Source organism: Vidua macroura, chromosome 5 (assembly GCF_024509145.1).
Source record: "Vidua macroura isolate BioBank_ID:100142 chromosome 5, ASM2450914v1, whole genome shotgun sequence".
In the NCBI taxonomy this organism is placed as follows: domain Eukaryota; kingdom Metazoa; phylum Chordata; class Aves; order Passeriformes; family Viduidae; genus Vidua; species Vidua macroura.
The window spans coordinates 7,729,387-7,749,086 of record NC_071575.1 but is presented as its reverse complement, the minus strand read 5'-3'; the positions used below and the strand labels follow the sequence as shown (position 1 = coordinate 7,749,086).

At 42.8% G+C, this 19,700-nt stretch overlaps 2 protein-coding genes across 7 annotated transcripts in view; both read left to right on the top strand.

Moving 5' to 3' along the window:
• The window catches only part of LOC128807399 (fatty acyl-CoA reductase 1-like), a 121,598-nt gene extending 116,535 nt beyond the window's left edge, over positions 1-5,063 (top strand). For all 5 annotated transcript variants that reach the window (XM_053977783.1, XM_053977785.1, XM_053977786.1 and 2 more), the window contains exon 12: positions 583-5,063. In XM_053977783.1, the coding sequence (XP_053833758.1) occupies positions 583-745 (163 nt within the window). In that variant the 3' untranslated portion in view covers positions 746-5,063. The remainder of the gene's footprint in view (positions 1-582) is intronic.
• A 5,856-nt stretch (positions 5,064-10,919) lies between these two features.
• On the top strand, positions 10,920-16,612 carry LOC128808219 (zinc finger protein 572-like). Of its 2 annotated transcripts, none has more exons than XM_053979074.1 (5): positions 10,920-11,227; positions 12,261-12,333; positions 13,973-14,599; positions 15,951-16,049; positions 16,125-16,612. In XM_053979074.1, exons 1-5 carry the CDS (start codon positions 11,135-11,137, stop codon positions 16,478-16,480), a joined length of 1,248 nt encoding a protein of 415 aa, XP_053835049.1. In that variant the 5' UTR covers positions 10,920-11,134; the 3' UTR covers positions 16,481-16,612. The 2 variants fall into 2 exon arrangements, with proteins under 2 accessions (XP_053835049.1, XP_053835050.1); XM_053979075.1 differs by having other exon boundaries at positions 10,920-11,567.
• Positions 16,613-19,700: the final 3,088 nt, after the last annotated feature.

Here is a 19,700-nt window from a genome sequence, read left to right as displayed (position 1 = left end):
AGAAAGAAGACGGGATCATTAAAATCTGAAAAATTCAGTAATACCATTGAAATTGATTTCAATGTTTGCCCCAAAAAATAAAAAATAAAATATGCCAGTGCTGCAGTATTGCAACAGTGAAGACCATTTATGATCATTGTGTAACTTCACAACTATAAAGACAGGGCTTCACCCAAATAAGAGAACCTTGCTTGTCAACTCCTGTCAGATTCTCTAGCCTGCCCCAAATCCTGCAAAGTGAGAGATATATGAAACCAAAGCAGAAAGTATTGGACACAGACTGTCCTAAAGAAAAACCTCTCCATATGACTTCGCTCTGGTTTGAAATGAGAGTACAGAGCAAGAGTGAATTCCAGTACAGCTATTCCACCTACACCATGAACTATTCACTGTGCTCCCGCTTCAGCACAGTCCTTGGCAAGACCAAGGACTCCAGCACAGCATCTCCACTAAAACAGGAATGAAAAAAGCCCAAGGTCCACTTGTAAATAGGATTTATTCCTGAATTACCTGTAGGACATGCTGGGGGCTGGTGAGCTTCTCGTTGTTTGTGTGTTTCTTGATAAGATGCCTCTTTCCCAGGCTGAGGAACATCCGATACGCATTCAACACCACCCTCCTCGTGATCATCTGGCGCATCTTCATCGCGAGGTCGCAGATGGCTCGAAACATCTGGTACTTTGTGGTGAGCCTCTGCTACAAGTTCCTGTCCTACTTCAGGGCATCCAGCACCCTCAGACACTGAAGCCATCCATCAGCAACCAGCCTCTTCCAGAAGGACCTCCATCTCCTCTAATCAGCAACTGTGGGCATTGGGGTCTGAAAGTAGCAGAAAAATCCACTCCCTCCAACAGCAGCTGGCACTTATTGTACACTGTTACATGCTCACCTGTTTAATTTTAACTAATGCTTTAATACATGGTCTTTCTTCCATAGGACCAGGCCAATTTTTAAAGCCATAACTGAAGCTTTAGGAACAAGTCAAGCTGGGACCCCTTATCTAAAGTCTGATGTGCAAGAGTAAGGATTAACCAAAGTCATTGTCTTCCCATGTACTACTCCTAGGCTATCTTAATCCCATCTTCTTCCCCAAAAGAGGTAAATTCAAAGCACGACCTTGGAAGACAAGGATGCCACCAGAGAAGACCCAGCTGAGGAAATTAACCTGTAAGAGGTCTTCCTAAAGCAGCTGTTTGTTCATTCTCATTCAGTGAAATGGTACCTTACTGAAAAAAAAACAAGATTATACCTTCTCAGTTTTTCAAAACTTAGGAGGGGGAAACATCAGTCACATGAGGCCAGTGAACACACAGAACAGTTTTCAGATCTTGTCTTGTATTGCTGCTGAGGACTGATGCTTTCAAGCCATACCTGAAGACACACATAGAATTTGTGCACCTGTGTTAACTCTGCTCACTCACAATCTGCTTTCTTACAGAGAGGTCTTCTTTTCTCCCTGTGGTTAAGGTTTCAGTCTATTAAAAATTCCTGGTCTTGCATTTATCACATTTGTTTGGGACATTTTTGGGGTCTTGAAAATTGTTGTATTAACCCTGAGAATGAAGAGAAGACTTCATAAAAATAGGAGTAAGAATGCAGAAACCTGTCATTATTTTTGAAGTATGGGTCTTTTTTTCCCCTTGAGAAAATCTCTCTCCCTGTAGCTCAAAACCAGCCTGATACTGAGCTTTCATTACAGCTAAATCACTTTGCAGTTGATAATTTCCAGTGGCAAAGAAAGTGTAAAGACACACATGGAGGAAACATCATTAGGCCTGTTCTGCTGCCATTCCTGTCAGGAGGCATTAAAAATTCTGAAACTTGTTTTTCTTGAGAATATGTTAAATGTTGGATTTAATGATCTTAGAGGTCTTTTCTGACCTAAGCAGCTCTGTGATTCTTGGACAAGAAGAATCTTTGACAAGAAGATTCCTCAAGGACCTTCCCAATGCTCATGGCTGTTGGAGATCCTTGTTTCTTGTAAATTGTAAATTCCTGTGGGGGCAGAGAGGGAGCGCCTTCTTGAAAGTAGCTGGTGCAACAACAGCAACAAACTTACTGCCTTGTCAGATTTTCAGAGTCAGATCTTACACCGAAATATTATTTATTCAGATAACACTGAATAAGCACTTTTAAGATGATCAGTCTTCAATGCAGCACCCAGTTTCTCTAATCTTGTGTCGTGCCTGAAAAAGTAATGCTATACAAAAAAAACACAACAAAGTGACACAGTTGCTCTTTTGTGAACTGAGAAGAGCAGAGAATTTACAAACCTGGCATTCCTCAAAAATTATACTTGGTTTTGCTAGTGAAGGTAAGAGCAGATTATGTCAGTGTATTTATATCTGAGCACTTCAGGCTGGTTCAGAAATCTTTCTATAGGTTCAAGGCATTAATCTTGCCTTGTACACCCCAGAGGTCTGATTCCAAGCAATTGCCAAAGGGTGCCTGCAGCAGAACCTGACCAGAAATGTGGTGTCCAGGATGGCAGGGCTCTGGCATTGCCTGCCACAGACCTCTGTGTTTGTCACACACTGCTTTTGATCTGTGCTTAAATAGGTCAAGCACCCAGTTTACAAAGATAGAAATTTTGAAGCTCTTGCCTTGGAAATGTGCTTCCTGCAGTGGAACTGGTTGTTGGGCGCGTGTTCTCCAGCTTCAGGGCATGCTGTGCAAGGTGTCACCACCTGGGAAACCTGGAGCTGTGCATTCAGGGGCTGGGGACCAGTGTTCCCTGTCCAGCGCTTCCACAGCAATATTTTGGAGAAGGTTGTGGCATTGTACTTTGCTACCTTGGTGGGGCTGAGGCAGGTTGCTGCAGGGATTCTTCCAGGAAGAGTGCATTCCCTCAGTTACATCATCTGGTCATTAGGCAGCTTGCAGTCCTCATAGGAAAGGCTAAAACACAAAGCAAACCAAAACTGTAGATCATTTTGAAACAAACTTCCACTCAAACATCAGGAAATAATTTCAACACTTATCCTGAAAGTCTTTTTAACTGCCTGCCTTATGGACAAAGAGAAGCAACACTAAAGGGGATCATAAGTCTTGAGCTGTGCACATGATAGAAAAAGGCTTGGGTCTCAGAAAAGTTAAAGCTGCTACAACATCAGTCAGCTCTCCTGAGAGCAAAGTGCCCCACCTTTTCTTCCCCTTCCCTATTCTTGCCAGGAATTCCTCACAATATGCCTGTAGGCATTCACAGTTGTGTGCACAGGCTGTATTTTCCCAAGTCTGAGGTGTATTTTTTGCTCCTCTGAGCATATCCAGACCTGGTTTTCTGAATGCACAAAAAGGTGCTGCACTCAGAATAGTGGTGGTGTGACATTTTAAGGCTCTTCAGTGTTTTGCTGAAGGAAACAGGCACAGAAAAGCCACTCAGCCCCGAAAAAACAGCAGGAGTTGTTTGGGTTGGAAAACCAGAGCTGTTGCAGATGGTGTCTGCTCTTCTGAAGACCTTTCATAGCTCACACAGCATTGCCAGCAGCTGGCTCCAGAGCTCTGGCCTTGCCTGGGGAGGATCAAGCTGTTAGTTTGTTTTAACACACACGTAACATGAAGGGCAACTTGAATCTTTAATCCATTTTCTTGTGGCCTGAGATGTTTCCAGCTGATTGTCTGAAGCACAGACATGTTTCAGAAAGCCTCAGTGCAGGGGCTGATGTGTTGCAGTGGCCCTTGAGTGCCAGTTGTGACTGTCATCATGGGGAGCTGGGCATAAGAACTTGTTTTCACCTCAAGCAGTGGCTGATGTTCAATGGTTTACTTTGTGCTCCTCAGTGGATTTCTTTGTGCTCTGAAGAAACCCAAGCCTTGGGGAAGATACCTGAAAGAAAATACTGAATATCATTTCACCATCAGCAATGGGCAGAACCTTGCAATTAACAAGTATCTTTTTAAAATTAAATAGCGATAACAAAACAAACAAACAAACCCCTACAGTTAATCTGTGTTTTAACTCCCTTTTGAACAACAACCAAAGCTGTTTATCTTTAGCATGCCTGTTACTAAAAAAAATTAATTTCTTACCCCTCCACCCTCCTCTGTTCCATGCTAAGAAACAATTTTTCCACAGTAGGGAGGGAGCGGTAACAGAACCACTGATAAATCACAGATTGTTGGCCCATTACCCACCTCCTGCAGAAATGTGTTCTTTTACATTTTCTAAGGAAACATCAGTACATCTGCCTGTGTGTACAGCTGCATCTTCCAGCACCAGACAACATGGTAAAAGCAGTGGAGCTCATCCTGAAATGCCAGGCTGTGCTTGTTTGGAGTGCCCTTTTCCACTTCAGTTTACCACAAAGCAACTAAAACATACACTCGTTTCCAGTGTAAAGGGAACCTAACCTGTAGCTGTTAATCGAGTCATTATCATGAATAAACAACTGGGAAAAGAGGGAGGGGGGCATCCTTTTGTTTGTAAATAAGCTACAGCTTCATGGTTGAAAGCATGCTGTTGCTCTTCCAGCATTGACGTTCTACTGCTGAAAGCAAGGATGAACTTTCAGTACAACTTTAGTACAATTGGACCCCTTATTCTAGCACAAGAGCAAATAACATTCTCCAGAAGGTAAGTGGTGAACACTTCACTACATGGTGCTAAATACTGGTGTGAAGGTGGTACAGATTTACTTAGAGAGAATTAAAAATCCAGAAAATAAAGCGTATTTGGGGAGTAATTAAAGATGTACTATCCCCTTTTCTCTATTGCTTAAAAGCCAACTACGAATTGTTTTTTCAGATGAACATGAAGCCACTTACAAAAGGTTTCTTGTCCTTACATGATCTTGGCAGACCCCAGTTTATAGTAAAATATGTACTCTCCCACTGTCCAGAGTTTCTACGGTTCTATCTGCTATTTCTATCCTCTTGTTAGCTGCAAGACAACTTCCTGTTATAAATCTTAATTACAGAGTTTCTAATCTTAAGGCGTAACCTTTTGAGCTCTCAAATCAGATAAAATGGTCAAACCACAAATTGCGTGAATCTCAGCCATAAAATTGTTAATATGATGTTTATGTTATTTGAAACATTTAATAAAACAAAATATTTTAAAGCTATGGTCACTTTGCATTGCTTGGTTTTCTAGAGGAGGTGGTTGCTTGCTGGCCATTGCAGTTGAGCAGAGGCTGCCTCTCCAGCACATCTGCCCACATCTGCAGCACAGCTGTCGGTGGAACGGCAGCCCCACCTACAGGAGAGAAACAAATTTTAAAGGCTGCAGTAGTGAGACTTCGAACCCCGATACAGAAGACTGAAAGGTCCTGCTGTGATGAGTGTCCTGTGGAAACTCAGAGGGACAGGCCTGCAGCAAAGGAAAATTGGGAGTAACCCAGCCAACTCCCCCGAACAACATCCCATTTGTACCTGAGTATATTATCCCAAATTTCTAGTTTTTAAGTATAGAGACCTCACCTCATTATGTTAGTTTTCTGTCAGGCAAGAGTAGATGATATCTAGTAATTATCTCTCACTTCCTTGCAATATAGCAGACTTCAATGAGCGGAAAAGAAACAGCATTATCATGACCCTTTGCTTAATGAAAATTATTTCTAATCCTGAAACCCAGGGCATACATCAAAGATGCCACTTTCATTTTGTTAGCAAATCTTTCCTTAAAATATAATTTTCCATTTTTTATATGTAAATGTGATCTTTATGAAGGAAAAGAAAAAATCAATTTTCCATTGAGATGCATCAATGAATTAAAGCCATCAGCAAGAAAGTTCGAATTCTTTTCAAGGAACAGATTTTAAGGTCAACCTGCAGTCTTCAATATTTAAAGCTTTTCTTCTGACATTCTAATTGCCCAGTATTATCAAGGCAAATAATAAATAAATGAGGAAAATTGCATTCATTTTCATATTTTAAGGGAAGCAGAAATGGGGGGGGGGGGGGAAATGATGTAAAGTAGGATAAATCCTTAGCTGATAACACCACAGGTCACACAGAATAAGCACCAGGCCTCAAGGGAAGGCATCCCAGGCAATTTTCAATTTTCCCCATCTCCCTCAGCTAAGGACAACCTGGTGTTCATTAAGAACTGAGCGCACAGGTCCCAGTTCCTAACTCACAGGATTATTTGGCTGTGAAATGTGCTGTGGAAAAGCTGGATTTCTGGACTCATGCCCTACCAATGGAATGGATACCACAGCAGAGGAAGCTGAATTAACCCAGAGCCCATCCAGAGTCAGGAGAAGGCCACACGCTCATCTACTTCTCTTGTCACAGGTGCCTCGATGATACAAATTCCTGCAGCTGCCTGCACTGCAGTCTCAGAGGTGACTTGCTCCTTCCAGGGAAGCAGCAGGTATCACCCAGCCCCAGATGTAAAAACCACAGCAACAAAATGCATCTTCTGTTAAGAGTAGGCAAGAGGGGATCAAGACAATAGCTCTGGAGCTGCCAATGTGATCCATCTTTTCCCTGAACAAGGTATGGTGAGAGCTTTGCAGAGGGCTTTCAAACAGGAATTCCCACCTCAGCCTGTGTCCTGACTTCTGTATTTCTGAATCAGTTCTCACTGCAAGCTCCTCCTCTCCGGTTCATAACCACTCCAGAGAACACCTTGGTGTTCCTTGATTAATGAAACATAATTCATTGGATTAAACCTATATAAACTGGCCAGAGAAATCAGGGCTGGTGAAAATGCCAGCAAAAATGTTTGTAGAAAGAGGTTGTAACTGTATTTGGATCAGTAAATAGGCAAGATCTGAGGCACACAAAGACTGGTATTTTGCTACTGATAACACAGATCCTTTGCCACTGTCCTTTGTCAACGAGTATTTGCTGTGCAAGACACTGAAGAGCCCCCAGAATTCGGGCAAGTACCCCAGTGCCTCTGGCAGTTAGCTTTTGACCAGCAAGTAATAGAAGGTTTATAGCATGGCACGATCTTGCAGAGAGAGGCAGGTGAATTTAAATGTATCTTTCTCTTTGCCTCAGGCTTTTGAAAATTGAGGCATTGTGGAACTTGAGGAACAAACGAAAAATTTAAAACTACAGACAGTAAAAACACAACTGTAATAGCAGAGTAATAAATAAAACTGGCTGCTTGAAAGTGTGAACAGCATTAACCTGTTCAACAATGACCGTGTTTATGCAACACTGAGTTTAAGGCGAAATTGTGTCCTCTCCACAATCCATGATTATTGGTCATTTTAGCACATTTTGTTACTTCCCCCCCAGCCGAGGCTGACAATTGGTCTGGGGAAAGAGAAATGTCAGCTGCCTGTGGGAAGTTTGCTACCACTTAACACCTCTGGGAAAGCTTTATTGATAAACAAAGGGCTGCCAGGTAAGATTGAGTCAGCAAGGGCAAATTCAGCAGTGAACAGACTAATGAGGTAAATTAGCTTGAAAAGGCAAGTAAGGCACAAGTTTGGCACTCTGCAGTCAGAGCTGGGAGAGAGGATGTGAGTTTAGGCATCTGATAGATGACAATCCCAGTGGTGGGGTAATAAAAGCAACAGTTACATTATTTTATTCATTCTTTAATCTTTGGCATTAGGGTGAGATTAATATTTCCAGAAAAAAAAAATAGTTTTCCTAGTCTTCATTTTCATAATTACTGACAATAAGAATGTGAAAGCAAGCAAATGATTTAGCTAGAATTTAACATGCAGTAAATGCCAACTATCTTCTATTAGTATTTCTTCTAATTAAGATACTGTTTAGCCTTATAAAGCATAAAATCAGTCAATGAGCAATACAAAATGGTAAATATATTTTGGTATGTAAAGCAAGAATTTATCTGCTGAGAAGTTTTTGTTTAAAATGCTCTATTACAGCATTTGGAATTTTATTTGGAAGTGCTGTGTCCTGTGATGAATATGGATTTGAAACATTGATAAGTTCTGCTTATTTCCTTGGAGGTCTATTCCAACATCAGTGATCATGTGATAACTGTGAAATACAAGGATTTAGAAGTGAGGTAAAATACTGAGAAAAAAGATCCCAGGCAACATCCACTACCCCAGGGCACGAAAAGCAAGTCAAAATCCTGTTCCTCACTTCTGCTGAAGAGATGGTGAGAACTGAATACCCACCACAAAAGAAAGGACTGTATTTCCAGAAATCGGGTGTCTGTCCTCTCAGAGAACCAGCAGTAAGATCCCAAGGCAGATAAATCCCCTGGAGAACAGCCTGTGGGAAGATGGGCACTTAAATGTCCTTTAAGGAATTGCTAAAGAATGTACTGTCTCCAAGTAGATAAAGGGGAAAAAAGGTTAAGAGAGTAAATCTGACAAACCATAAATTTCCCTACTGGTTGGAAATCATGAACAGGAATGGCACAGAGGTGACAAGTAGGTCAGATTACATAAAATAATGTATTAAAAAAAGAAATAAATAAAGCACAGCTAAGCAACTAAGTAACTGGGACACAGAACAGTCCAAAAACATTCTATAATGTTATTGACTGGAAGACGACAAAGAAAAAAAAAATCTGTGTCTAGGAAGATTAGCATAATTTATGTAATAAACAGAAGATCAGCATCAAAAGGGTAAGAACTCAGAGCAGACAGAGAAGAGGTTACCGAGCACTTAATTTAGATTTTTTTATGTCACCTATAGGCTGGAGCAAGCTGAGGTAGGCTGGTAGATATCCTGAAGAGCTCAGGAAAGATGGACAAGATTGGAGAAGACAAAGGAAACACAAAGGAAATACAAGAGGACAAGAAACATGGGAACTATTTTTAGTGAGCCTGACTTCAGTACAAGAACAATACTCAGCAGTCACACAGTAGTTAAAAAGGAAAAGAATAATAGTGTGGAATTCCAAAGGCAAATTATGTCACATCAAATTTTCTCTTACAATAGAATGAGAGGCATTGTTAAAAGCAGAGGAGTTGGAGATGGCATACAGTCTGTGCTTTAAAAGGTTTTTATCTCACATGATCATTCTCACTAATAAGCTGAGGCAAGAACACTGCAAAATTAATGCAAAACCTGACAGAAAATCACAATACTTACTTGCAATTCAGTGTTAAACTGGGAAATTATATTATGTGTAACCCCAGATGAGAGGATTAAACAGATTTATTAAGGATCTGAATGCTGGGATAGAGAGTAGGCTCTTTAAAACCTTGACCTCAAGGTGGGAAGGTTGTGGACAGTGCAAGGGACAGGGCTAATTAGAATATTCCTATTAAATTGAAACCCAAGGCTCCTACTTAAGTTAGTGAAAATGAGGTCTTTCAAATTAAAAATACTTGCATGGACATCTAACATGGACTTGTCTAATTTGATATACAACCTTGAAAGAATTTTATATAAATTATTATTAGTTTCCCAAACTCAAGAATTTTAAATTATAAAATGCCATAGCAATGTGTTCTAACCTACTCATGTATTATAACAGGCTCTTTTATTACTTGCACACTATTTTTGCATGAAGACCCACTGCTTTCTTTAGTGAACTTGAGGGATGAGTGAGAAAACTCTTCACAATCTTTTTTGCACCTCTATTACCTAGTGGTCTTACAAGCTATCATGTCACACAGTTCAAGCTCTGCTGGGCCAAGAAAATCATTCATTTCTTAATTAATTTTTCTGTGACACTCATCACTTCAGTGTCTATAGGCCAGATTCATTTAGATAGTAGGAATATTAATATTACACCAACTTCTAATACGTTAAAGTCAGTTAATCCAGGCTTCCATTTTTCCTTGCAGGGAAGAACAGACCTTGCTGGAATGTGATTTATTAGTCTATTATTAATAGACTATTGGTCTATTATTAATAGACCATAAAGGTCTATTGACAACCAGCAGCATCTAATGCAACAAGCTCATTCACATCTATATCATGGACTCTGAAGGCCAGGGAAAATAATCCTGTTTTATTGCAAAATACTGGCTGTTATTGTGGATGGGACACCTCTATCCTCCAAAGCACACACCTGCAGAAAGGGAAAAGCTCAACCTGCTCAATGAGCAGCACCTGAGACTGCCATAAAACAAGGTCACATCATCGAATACAGACTATCCCGAATTGGGAGGGACCCGCAAGGATCATGGAATCCAGCTCTTCCCAAACCAAAATTAATCCTGACAAATAAGGGGAAATTGCCTGAAAACCAGAAGTTAAACGAAAGAATTGCCTTAGTTTAGTGCAGCACCAATGAGTGGCTGCCACTGAAAGCACATGGGACTTAAAGCTGTGCCCTTAGCTGCAGGATATCCCCGTCAAAGAGCTGCTCCATGGCCCTGGTGTGTGCGTGAGCAGAGAGAAGGTCTGAAAGGAGCAGCCATGATCCCACAGGGCAGAAAAGGGCTGGCACAGCAAAGGAGAGCTTCTGGAGCTGGGAAATAAGGACTGTGAGTCCCTCCACAATCCTTTATTAACAACTGCAGTGAGCCAAACGGACACAGCTGGAAAGCCAGCACTGGCCCACAGGTCTTGCTGTCTTAGGAGTTTCTTATCTCTCAGAGTCCCTAGGATCTGTTAATACCCAGATATTTAACGTTCCCTAAATAAATTTAGAGCACCTCTTCTATGAGAAAACACTAAAGAGAATTGAGATTGTTCAGCCTGGAGGAGTGAACATATGGGGTGACCTCACTGTGACCTTCCAGGGCCTAAAGGGAGACTGCAGGAAAGATGGAGAGACTCTGGACAAGGACCTGGAATGACAGGACAAGGGGCAATGGCTTCACACTGACAGACAGCAGGTTTAGATTGGATATCGGAAAGAAATTCTTCCCTGTGAGGGTGATGAGGTCCTGGCACAGGTTGCAAGCACACAAAGGGAAGGGGAGGATTGAAGGGAGAACAGAAAAAAGGTTTGAAAAGACAGGTGTCAGCTAAGGAAGGCAGGAGCCTCTCTTGAAATGGAAAATGTAAACCCCCTCCCTCCAAATTATTATAATTTTGAAATTAAGGGTCTCCCAGGCAAATATATGGGAGTAGGAATTACAGTTCTTTATTAGGAAAATAAAATAAAAATGCAGTAACACAAAACAACACTGTCAGAGTCAGAATACGACATGACACCCTGTGGGTCAGGGTGTTGGTAGCAGTCCCATTCAGTGGTGGCTGCAGTCCTCCTGCAGTGTCAGCTGTGGTTCTGTTGGAGCAGTGACCCTGCAGAAGGGTGGAGTTTTCCTCTGAAGATCCAGTGGTGGTGTAGATGGGCCTGGTCTTCCTCTGGGAATGCAGCGGGAAAGAAGGCTGCTCCTCTGGGAATCCAGTGGGAAAACATTGCCTGTGGGGTTCCATCCAGGTAGGAATGCTTGGTTCCTTCCCCTGGGCAGAGCCTCTCCCAATGGGATGATGTAATTTGATCACTGCTGCAGTGAGACTCGATGGCCCATTAACAGCAGCTAACTGCCCACTTGGACAGCGATAGCACACACAGCCCTGCTCACATCTCGCACTGCAACCTAAGCCACCACCATATTTAATAACCCCTCCTCATCTGCACGGGCTCATCACTCCACCTTATTCCTAACACTGCCACCGGACTGCACGGAGAGGCTGCGGAGGCTCCCTCGCCGGGGGCATTCCGGAACCATCCAGGTGCCATGCTGTGTGCTCTGGGATGACGCCGCTTGAGCAGAGGGGTAGGACGATGGCCATTCCGTGACTCACCCTGCCAAGCTGCACCCCTGCCAGCCCAGCCCTGTGCTGCCCAGCGGGGACGCGGAGCTCCGTGCGGGGGAGCCCAGCGAGCCAATGTGGCCGGAGCGCGGGGTGGGGAGCACAGGAAGAGCTCCCGCCGCACTTCCAGCGGCTGGCGATGCCGGAGGGCGAGCCCGAGGAGCGCCCGGTGCTCCCGCGGGCTGAGGGGAGCGGCACTGACCGCCCGGCCGGGTCTCGGCCCCGGGCAGGAGCGCTGGGCTGTGCCGGGAAGAGCCGGCGGGGCCGGGGCGAGGCGAGGGCCCGGCAGAGCAGGCCCGGGGCTCGGGGGAGGGCGAAGCGGCCCCGCGGGAGGGGATTAAAGCGTGGCAGGAAACACGAGGTGCGGTGGGTGAGAGGGCCCCGCAGCTCGAGGGCTGCTCCGTGCTTCCCAGGGAGACCGAGCTTAGGGACAGGCGCTCCCTATCGCGCTGGTTTCTGGATGAAGCTCACGGCTCGCCCAGCTTCGGGTTTCTGTGCAGGGCTGCCCTCTTTGTCCCGGGGGCCTCGGTGGCTTGGGCAGGTTTGCGCCTCCTAGGCCGGGCCCTGCCAAAGTGTGCTGTACCAGCGCCTGCCCCTCCCCTTCTGCTCCCATCTGCTGCGAAAGGTTTCACGCTCCTTGTCCTCTCCTCTTGTAGATGGAGCCAGCAATGGAGTCCATATTTTCCATTTTCCAGAGCCCCGGGAGGAGTGATGCAGCAGGATATCCAGGTGAGGTGTAAACTCTTGCTAGTTAAGTCCCGCAGGGAAGCGTGGTGCCAGCATTGCATCCCCGGGATGCCATGCCGGGCCGAGGCAAGGCTGCAGTGGTCTTCTGAGTTTCTTTCTGCTGCGGTTTTCCAGCACCTCTTCTAAAATAAGACAATTCATTAGGAGTGATGGGCAGCCAGCACACCCCTCTTTTCCAGGGTTTCTCACGGGTGAGGAGGGTCTGAGGGAGTTGTGGAGCTAAATCCAAAGTGTGTGAGTGCCCAGCTCTGGGTGTGTGTGGGAATGGAGGGTTCCGTGGTTCCCTGCCACTGTCAGGGACCTGGAAGGCTCTCGGGGAACAATCAGCCTTGTGGTTGAAGGGTCAGGAATGAGGGCTCCTGCCAGAGAGAGCCTTCTTCATCCCTCTGGGAGAAAGCTCTTCCTGGGTGTAATTCCTTGATACAAGAGAGAGAACTCCCTCTCTCAGCAGGTTTGCTTATTTTGTTGCTGCTATTTAGATGTTGGTAGCTGTGTCCATGTAAACACAGCATTTTGCCTCTTCAAGGACATGTTACTTAAGAATTTTATTCTTTGCATCATAGAGGTAAGACTGAAATTGCCCTGCAGAGTTTTATCTTGAATGTAGAAAGCTTGGTTCGGTTTTGTTAGTGGATTAAACAAACTTTTTTGTGTGTTAAATGTGTAAGTACTATTTCAATGCTATATCAGAGATGTTAATTCCTAAATCCTTTGCTTGAATTAGTAGTAAACACCTGAAGTTGCTTGCAAAAATCAACCTTGGCTAAGTGTTTATTAGATGATCCTTATAATTCTGTTAATGCTGAACAGCTGTAAATGTTTCTGGTGTGTTTTGTCAGAATGCAATTTATTTGGCTTGTCATTGCAAGGAAAGTAAATGTTGTGTTAGATCTAGCCATGAAAAGAGATCGTAATAGTTATTGGGAATTAGCTGATTTTTTTTTTTTTATCAATAAAGAGCCTTTTGACTTCTGATTCATAAATATATAGTATCCTTATAGTACTTACAACTATTGTTGTGATAGAGAAAAAAAAACCTGGTGTGCCAACCTACAAAACACATCATTTAACACATCATTTAATCAGTTCTGGTAAATAGGAACTAGCACAAGTGAGAATCAGCCCAAATCTCCCTGCTGGCCTTGCCTAGTGAAGGTTGCATGGGTTCTTTTGTGCTGAAAGATCCCCACCCAAATGCCCAGCTTTGAAACAGTGTGTTAATGATAATTTAGCAGGCTGGAAGCCTTTTGAGCTAAGTCTGTAGGAACAAATAGCTAAAAGTAGATATTTGGGATGGGTGAGATGCTTCAGCATATTCCTTTCTTTCCTTCATCTTGGCAGTCTTTGTTTTGCCATTCTCTGAAGGGAAGTACCAGGAAACGGGGAGAGGAAGGAAGAGAAGAGGAACATTTCTTACCTTTCTCTTCTTCCCTTTGCCATTTTCCTCCCCCTTCTTGTCTCAGTCTTTAGAATTTCCATTCCTCTTTGGGAAAAGGGAATCTGGTGTAAGCTGAAGGTAGGCCTGAGAAATTGAGTTATTTTACAAAGAACTATCTCTATTTACAAAGCCTATCTGTCTCAGGGAAAGAGGAGTGTTAAGATGGGTCTCTTACTCCATCAGGGGACTGCGTTTTGGGGGACAGTGAGGAGGAGAAAGGCTTTCCTGAAAACCTAAAGCAAGAGGAGCTGCCTCAGGTACTTGAAGCCCAGAGCCCAGAGAGGGGCACAGCCTGTGATTTTTCCCCTCATAAAGAGACTGACTCCAGGAAAGTCATCCTTGGCACTGATGGCCAGAAACTGCACTGTGAAGAGAAACCCTTCAAGTGTCCAGAATGTGGGAAGGGCTTCAAGGGGCACTGCAGGCTTCTGACCCACCTGCAAATCCACACAAGAGAAAAGGTGTTTGTGTGTGCAGAATGTGGGAAGAGCTTCAGCAGGAAGGCCAACCTGGTGGCTCACCAGAGAGTCCATACAGGGGAGAGGCCTTACAAGTGCAAGGAGTGTGAGAAAACCTTCAGCCGTGCCTCAAGCCTCCTTGCTCACCACAAAACCCATCTGAAAAAGAAAGTATTTTCCTGCACCATATGCAGAAAGAACTTCAGTGGGAACACAGCTCTGCTGCAGCATCAGAGAGTCCATGCAGATGAGAAGTCCTGTAGGCATTCAGAGCATGGAAATAGCTTCAGTGTGAGCTCAAACTTCATCAGACACCAACATCTGAGAGAGAGACCCAGTGAACACACAGCAGGTAACTGAATTGTGTTTATTTCAAGTTATACAAAATCTCAGGGGATACATGAAATATTCTGGTCTCTGTTTCTTCCTAAACAATTCTCCCTCTCTGCTGTGAATATGAGCGTTGGGGGTTGGTTGTTACTTTTTTTCCCCCCATCTCTTAATATTTATCTCTGCCATCTGAGGAAGTTACTTGGAAAAGCTGAAGTTTTGCCTGACACTTTAGACTCCCCAAAGCTCTCAGATCCCACTAATAATAAAGATCTCACTAATTCCTGCTTCATAATGTTGCCTGATGTCTAGCCTTAGATCTTCAGAAGTGCTCAGCCACCAAAACCCTAGGCTTAGGGAGATGTAAGGAATTTTGACTTGCAAAAGGCTGTAAACAGTGCCTTGGTCATCTCTAGCAGCCAATTTTGTTATATGTGGATATTGTTGTTGTCTACAGTGGGAAGCCTCTGGAATATTCTCAGCACAGCACAGACTGACAGACAAAGGGATTGTTTCAACTAGGGAGCTTTCTGGATATTTTGTGTTCTAGTAATGACCTGAAACTCAGGGATAAAAACTGGCATTGTGGGGTGTTTCTCCCTGCTGTTGTACATTTACATGGGAAGTCCCTTTATCCTTGGTCAAAAATATTTTAAGTTTTCATCTTGGGTCTTGCCTAGACACCCACAGATTGTTGTGGGTGTTGACATGAGAAGCAGGTGTTTTGTGTGTGAGGTTTTTCTTGGGTTTTTGTGGTTGGTTTGTTTGGAGTTGTTTTACTTGGTTTTGTTTGTTTGTTTCTTCTGGGAAAAAAAAAAAAAAACCGAGCCTTTCACCTTAACAATGGGAATAATGATGAAGTTATAATCAGGTTTGTGATGGACTGGCAAAACTGAATTCTTAATGTAGGGTTTGAGGCTTCTCAGTCCATAGATACAGAGGGGTGGCCTAAGAACCATAAGCATGGAACCTTACACTCCTAAACCTTGTTTTTTTCTTCAGATGGAAGAGTTTATAATTCCTGAAGAAAAGTTTCATTTTTGCCCTTTCAGTTGGACACTGAGTAGTATCAGATTAGTCTAACACTGTACCTATGTCTAAAGAAAGTGTGCAAACACAAACATATTTTTACTAAATCTCAATTTCCCCTTTCCTTAGCAGATCCCTTGCTTCAGCTTTGCTTCCTCCTTTCTCTGTGCCCCCTCCTCAAAAAAAAAAAAATCGTTTATTTATCTAATCTTTGATTTTGGACCACCGTGTGACTTGAATTAAGTTTGAATTTTAAGATGTGGATGAGAGGAAGGGTTGTTGCTGAGCTGCTATGTTTGGAATGCAGACCTTGCAACTTTTGACTTGCAGTGTCTTCCTTTTAGATGCAAATCAACCTGAATTTACATCTCTGCATCAGAAAGAGCAAAGGTGTGATGCAGAGGAAAGTGAGATGGATCACTGGAATCTTGTTTCTGAAGAGTGTAAGTAGAAAAAGACTTCTGAACTGCCTCGTGGTTTTACATAGCAGGCATTAACATTCCCTTCTCTTTGTACAGTGAAGAAAATGAGGGAAAACATGGATATGCTTCTCCTGAATCAGCGAAGTCAGCTGCAGGTGCTTCAGGAAATTCAGAAGCAACTGAATACACTGCTCCCAGGCAATGCTCTCCTGAATTCCAATGTTTATAGCTTAGGACTCCTGCTAGGACAGCAGGCGGCTGCTGCAGCGTCCATTTCTTGCCCCCTTTTTAATCCCAGCAGTCTCCTCTCCTGTGAAGGTGCCAGTGCCTTATCCCTTTCATCTGCCTCTGGAGCTCTGCCTGCACCTCAGCTCCCCATCTCTCGAGATCCTGTGGCTTCTGCAGCTTGCTCAGCATTGTGCTGTGAACGTGTCCAGTGTAAACATCTGTGACTCTTCTGGACCATTCTGTCACTTGGGGCAGGTGACCTCTGGGCTGTGCTGTTGCAGTTGTTGTACCTGTGAAGGTGCTGACTGTACACTCAGATGCATTAACAAGCAGCAGTTGATCAAATCCCTGCCCTGGAGCCTGCAGGGATTTTGGCCAGGAATGACCTTTTTTGAGGCAGCTCAAGAGATCGTTATCACTGGGATGCACTGAAGTGCAACATTCATATACAAGATAATTCATCAAACTTGGGTGTATTTCTTACCTGGTATGTCTTTCAGCATGTACTTGGGCAATTGTACCTCTCCTAATGAGTTGAAACTAATGATGAAGTCCTCAGGGATGATTTAAGTATCTCCTGTTAAGTCTGATTTATATAGAGGGAAGCAAGATGCTTATGTAAAGATGTTCAGTTTAACAGCACCCCTGTTCCCAGCATCTGTTTGCAAAAGCTACCTTCCTTTAGGAAGTCTTTAAATTAGGTGTCCTTGACTCAGCTGATTCTCAGGCCAGCAGTACTGCTCAAAACAGAAAAAAATACTTTCTGCTTTTTGTTTAAAACAAACAACCCTCCCACCACCACCCAAAAAAAAAACCCTAACTGAAAACACAAACAAAAAAAACCCTGAACAAAATACCACCTTTCAGGTCTACCTTGCTTACCAAAAGTTCATGAGGAAAAGCCAAATTGGTTTATAGGGCAATAAAAGTTCACCTTCTTTTGTTCAGAGGTGAACTCAGTTGAGCCTGGGTTTACTTTGTCATAACCTATTTGGATTATTATGTGGTTTTGCCTGTTACGTATTAATTAGGGGTAGGAGTAGGGCAAATAATGAACTCTGAGAGGCTCGGGTGCGTCATCTTGTGAAAACAGCAGAGGAAGCAACTTTTTTTTCTTTTCTTTTGTTCCCTGTAGGACTCTGACAATGGGCCTGTCAGGGTTGGAAAGTGCAGAGTTTTAAGACGTGTTGGTCTGGTCTACCTTGTTCCATCAGTGACAGACTTGGGGCAGTCTCAGAACTTTAAGCTTCAAAAGTGCAAAAAAAAGTTCCTTTACCCTTGAACTGGGATAAAAAAACTTTGGGCTTGTACCTTTGCCAGAAAGTCTTTCTCTTGAACTGATGCTGTGTTTGTGCATGGTTGGTTTTGTGGTTTGTAGTTGTGTTTTTTATGTTACCTTGTTAAAAGGATGCACTCCTTGTAATTAATGAAATAAGGTTTAGATTTTAGGGATGGGAAACACTGGTTCTCTTAACAAGTCTTCTTCTTGTTGACAGAATGTCACAGTCTGTCCCAAAGCTAAAACTGGTCAGGTATGTCACTTCTGCTGTGTGACTACAGACTGTGAGAATCACACACTTGTTTCTGCTGTGTGGCATTTTGGATTAGTCTTAGTTCATCAGGATATTAATTTAAGCCATGTGAACAGGCCTTAAAGGGCATCCCTTCACTGTGATTTTGTGCTGGTATCTTTGAACTGTAATTTCCATCAGTTGAGCACTTTGGAATCCTGGAAACTCAGGGGTACTGTTCATAACTTTTTTTCATGTTTAATGTCATTCTGCATAAAGCAGAATTCCCTCATGAAATCAATGGTTGTAGTTTGTATTTCAGTTGGGTTTATGGTGTTCATTATTAAAACATTCCACTCCTGTTAGAAATGAATCTTTGGTGAGTTTTTGTCCTTCCTAAAATATGACATAGAGGTGGCCCCTGGGAGTCCAAGGCCAGCCAGAGCTGTTGGTCCTGGCAGCTTTTGTCTGGGTTTTCCCTTTCTCTGCTGATCACAAATCTGGAGGTGTCCTGGCTCCATTTGCTTCTCTTTGAATAATAATAATAACAACAATGGAATGGTACAAGTATAAGAAATAATGATCTGAAATACAGGAAATTGAGACCAATTTTTTGAGAAGCAGCTGGAATTCCAGATATGTAAAACTGGCACTAACTTGCCCAATTTTGCTTTTAACCTCTCTAGTCTTCAGAAGCATTTTCTTCTCATCAGAGAAAAATAAAATAACTCATGAAGTTCTTACTAAGCTGACAGCAGGAGAGAATTTTGAAAAAGTTTGCTGATTAAAGTGCATCTGAAGAAATTATGCACTCAGGTAATTGAGGTGTTTCTGTTGTGAGTGGAAGTTTCTGAAGCAGTTAGCTCTCTGGAGGTCAACAGGTAGAATAATTAAAAAAAAGAACTAACACTTAACCCCATATTACACCTTAATCACACAATTTATTATGGCAAGAGAGCTCTGGAAAAAGAGACAGCCAATGTGAAATATTAATCCTGGGTGACATTTAGGAGGTCTTAATGTGGATCCATAAATTTAAAAATTGATGTGGCTGGTGGTCCAGCAGTCCTTAAAGGTTTTTAGCCTTGTTAATCTGGATTGGATCCTGATTTCTTAATCATGTAAAATAAGGATAATTATTTCAGCTAAGTTACATTGTGGTTTTTGTGATGTGGTTGCACAAAAGATATTAATTAATTCAAAAAGTTACAAAGGTCTTCAGTGCAGAATTTTTTGGGCGGGAAATAATCATTCATTAGTGGTGATGGGGAAGACACATCCACTCTGCATCAGTTTTGGGGTTTTCTGGTACTCTCTTGGGGAGAAAAAGGCAAGTTTTGCCTGAATCCACAGCTGTTGAAAGGAGTTAGGTTCTCAACACATGTAAAAGCGAGATTAAAACACAAATGAGATTAAATGTTGGGATCCAAGCATTCATTCACCTATGTTTTTCTTCATGAGGGAGGAAAGGAAGAGAGAAAATAGAAAAGTAGAAAATGCCAAGGGTAAATAAGCATGTTATCATGCACTTAACTAGGCTAATGCCAACATTTAAAAATAAACTCCAGTGACAATTGCAATTCCAACTCATGCTAACCATTTTCTCTGGCCTGTAAGCCCTAAAGGCTTTAGCAGGGTAGTAACCCATGATCCAGGTTCTAATCCATCAAACCAGGCTTGTGGTTGCATAGACTGAAATAATTCTCCAGCTTGATCACTTAGTTCTTTTGTCTTAGCTTGTGCCTCCTCTGTGGAGGATAAGGCACTATGGATGGTAATGCGACACTCAGTTCCAGATAAATTCAGCACATTCCCAGCTATATTCCCTTCTCAGTTTAGACAATTCAGTTGCCTTTGTGTAATTTGAGATGTTTCATCTTCCAAATCCTCGTTCAGTTTTAATAAGAGGTTGTTGTGGAACAAGCACTTTGTC

Excerpts from the sequence above, each read along its gene's own strand:
- LOC128808219 (XM_053979074.1), top strand. The coding sequence starts at position 11,135 with ATGGGCCTGGTCTTCCTCTGGGAATGCAGCGGGAAAGAAGGCTGCTCC. Across the intron at positions 11,228-12,260 it reads GCCTGTGGGGTTCCATCCAG|ATGGAGCCAGCAATGGAGTC; the intron begins GTAGGAATGCTT and ends CTCCTCTTGTAG. Across the intron at positions 12,334-13,972 it reads TGATGCAGCAGGATATCCAG|GGGACTGCGTTTTGGGGGAC; the intron begins GTGAGGTGTAAA and ends TTACTCCATCAG.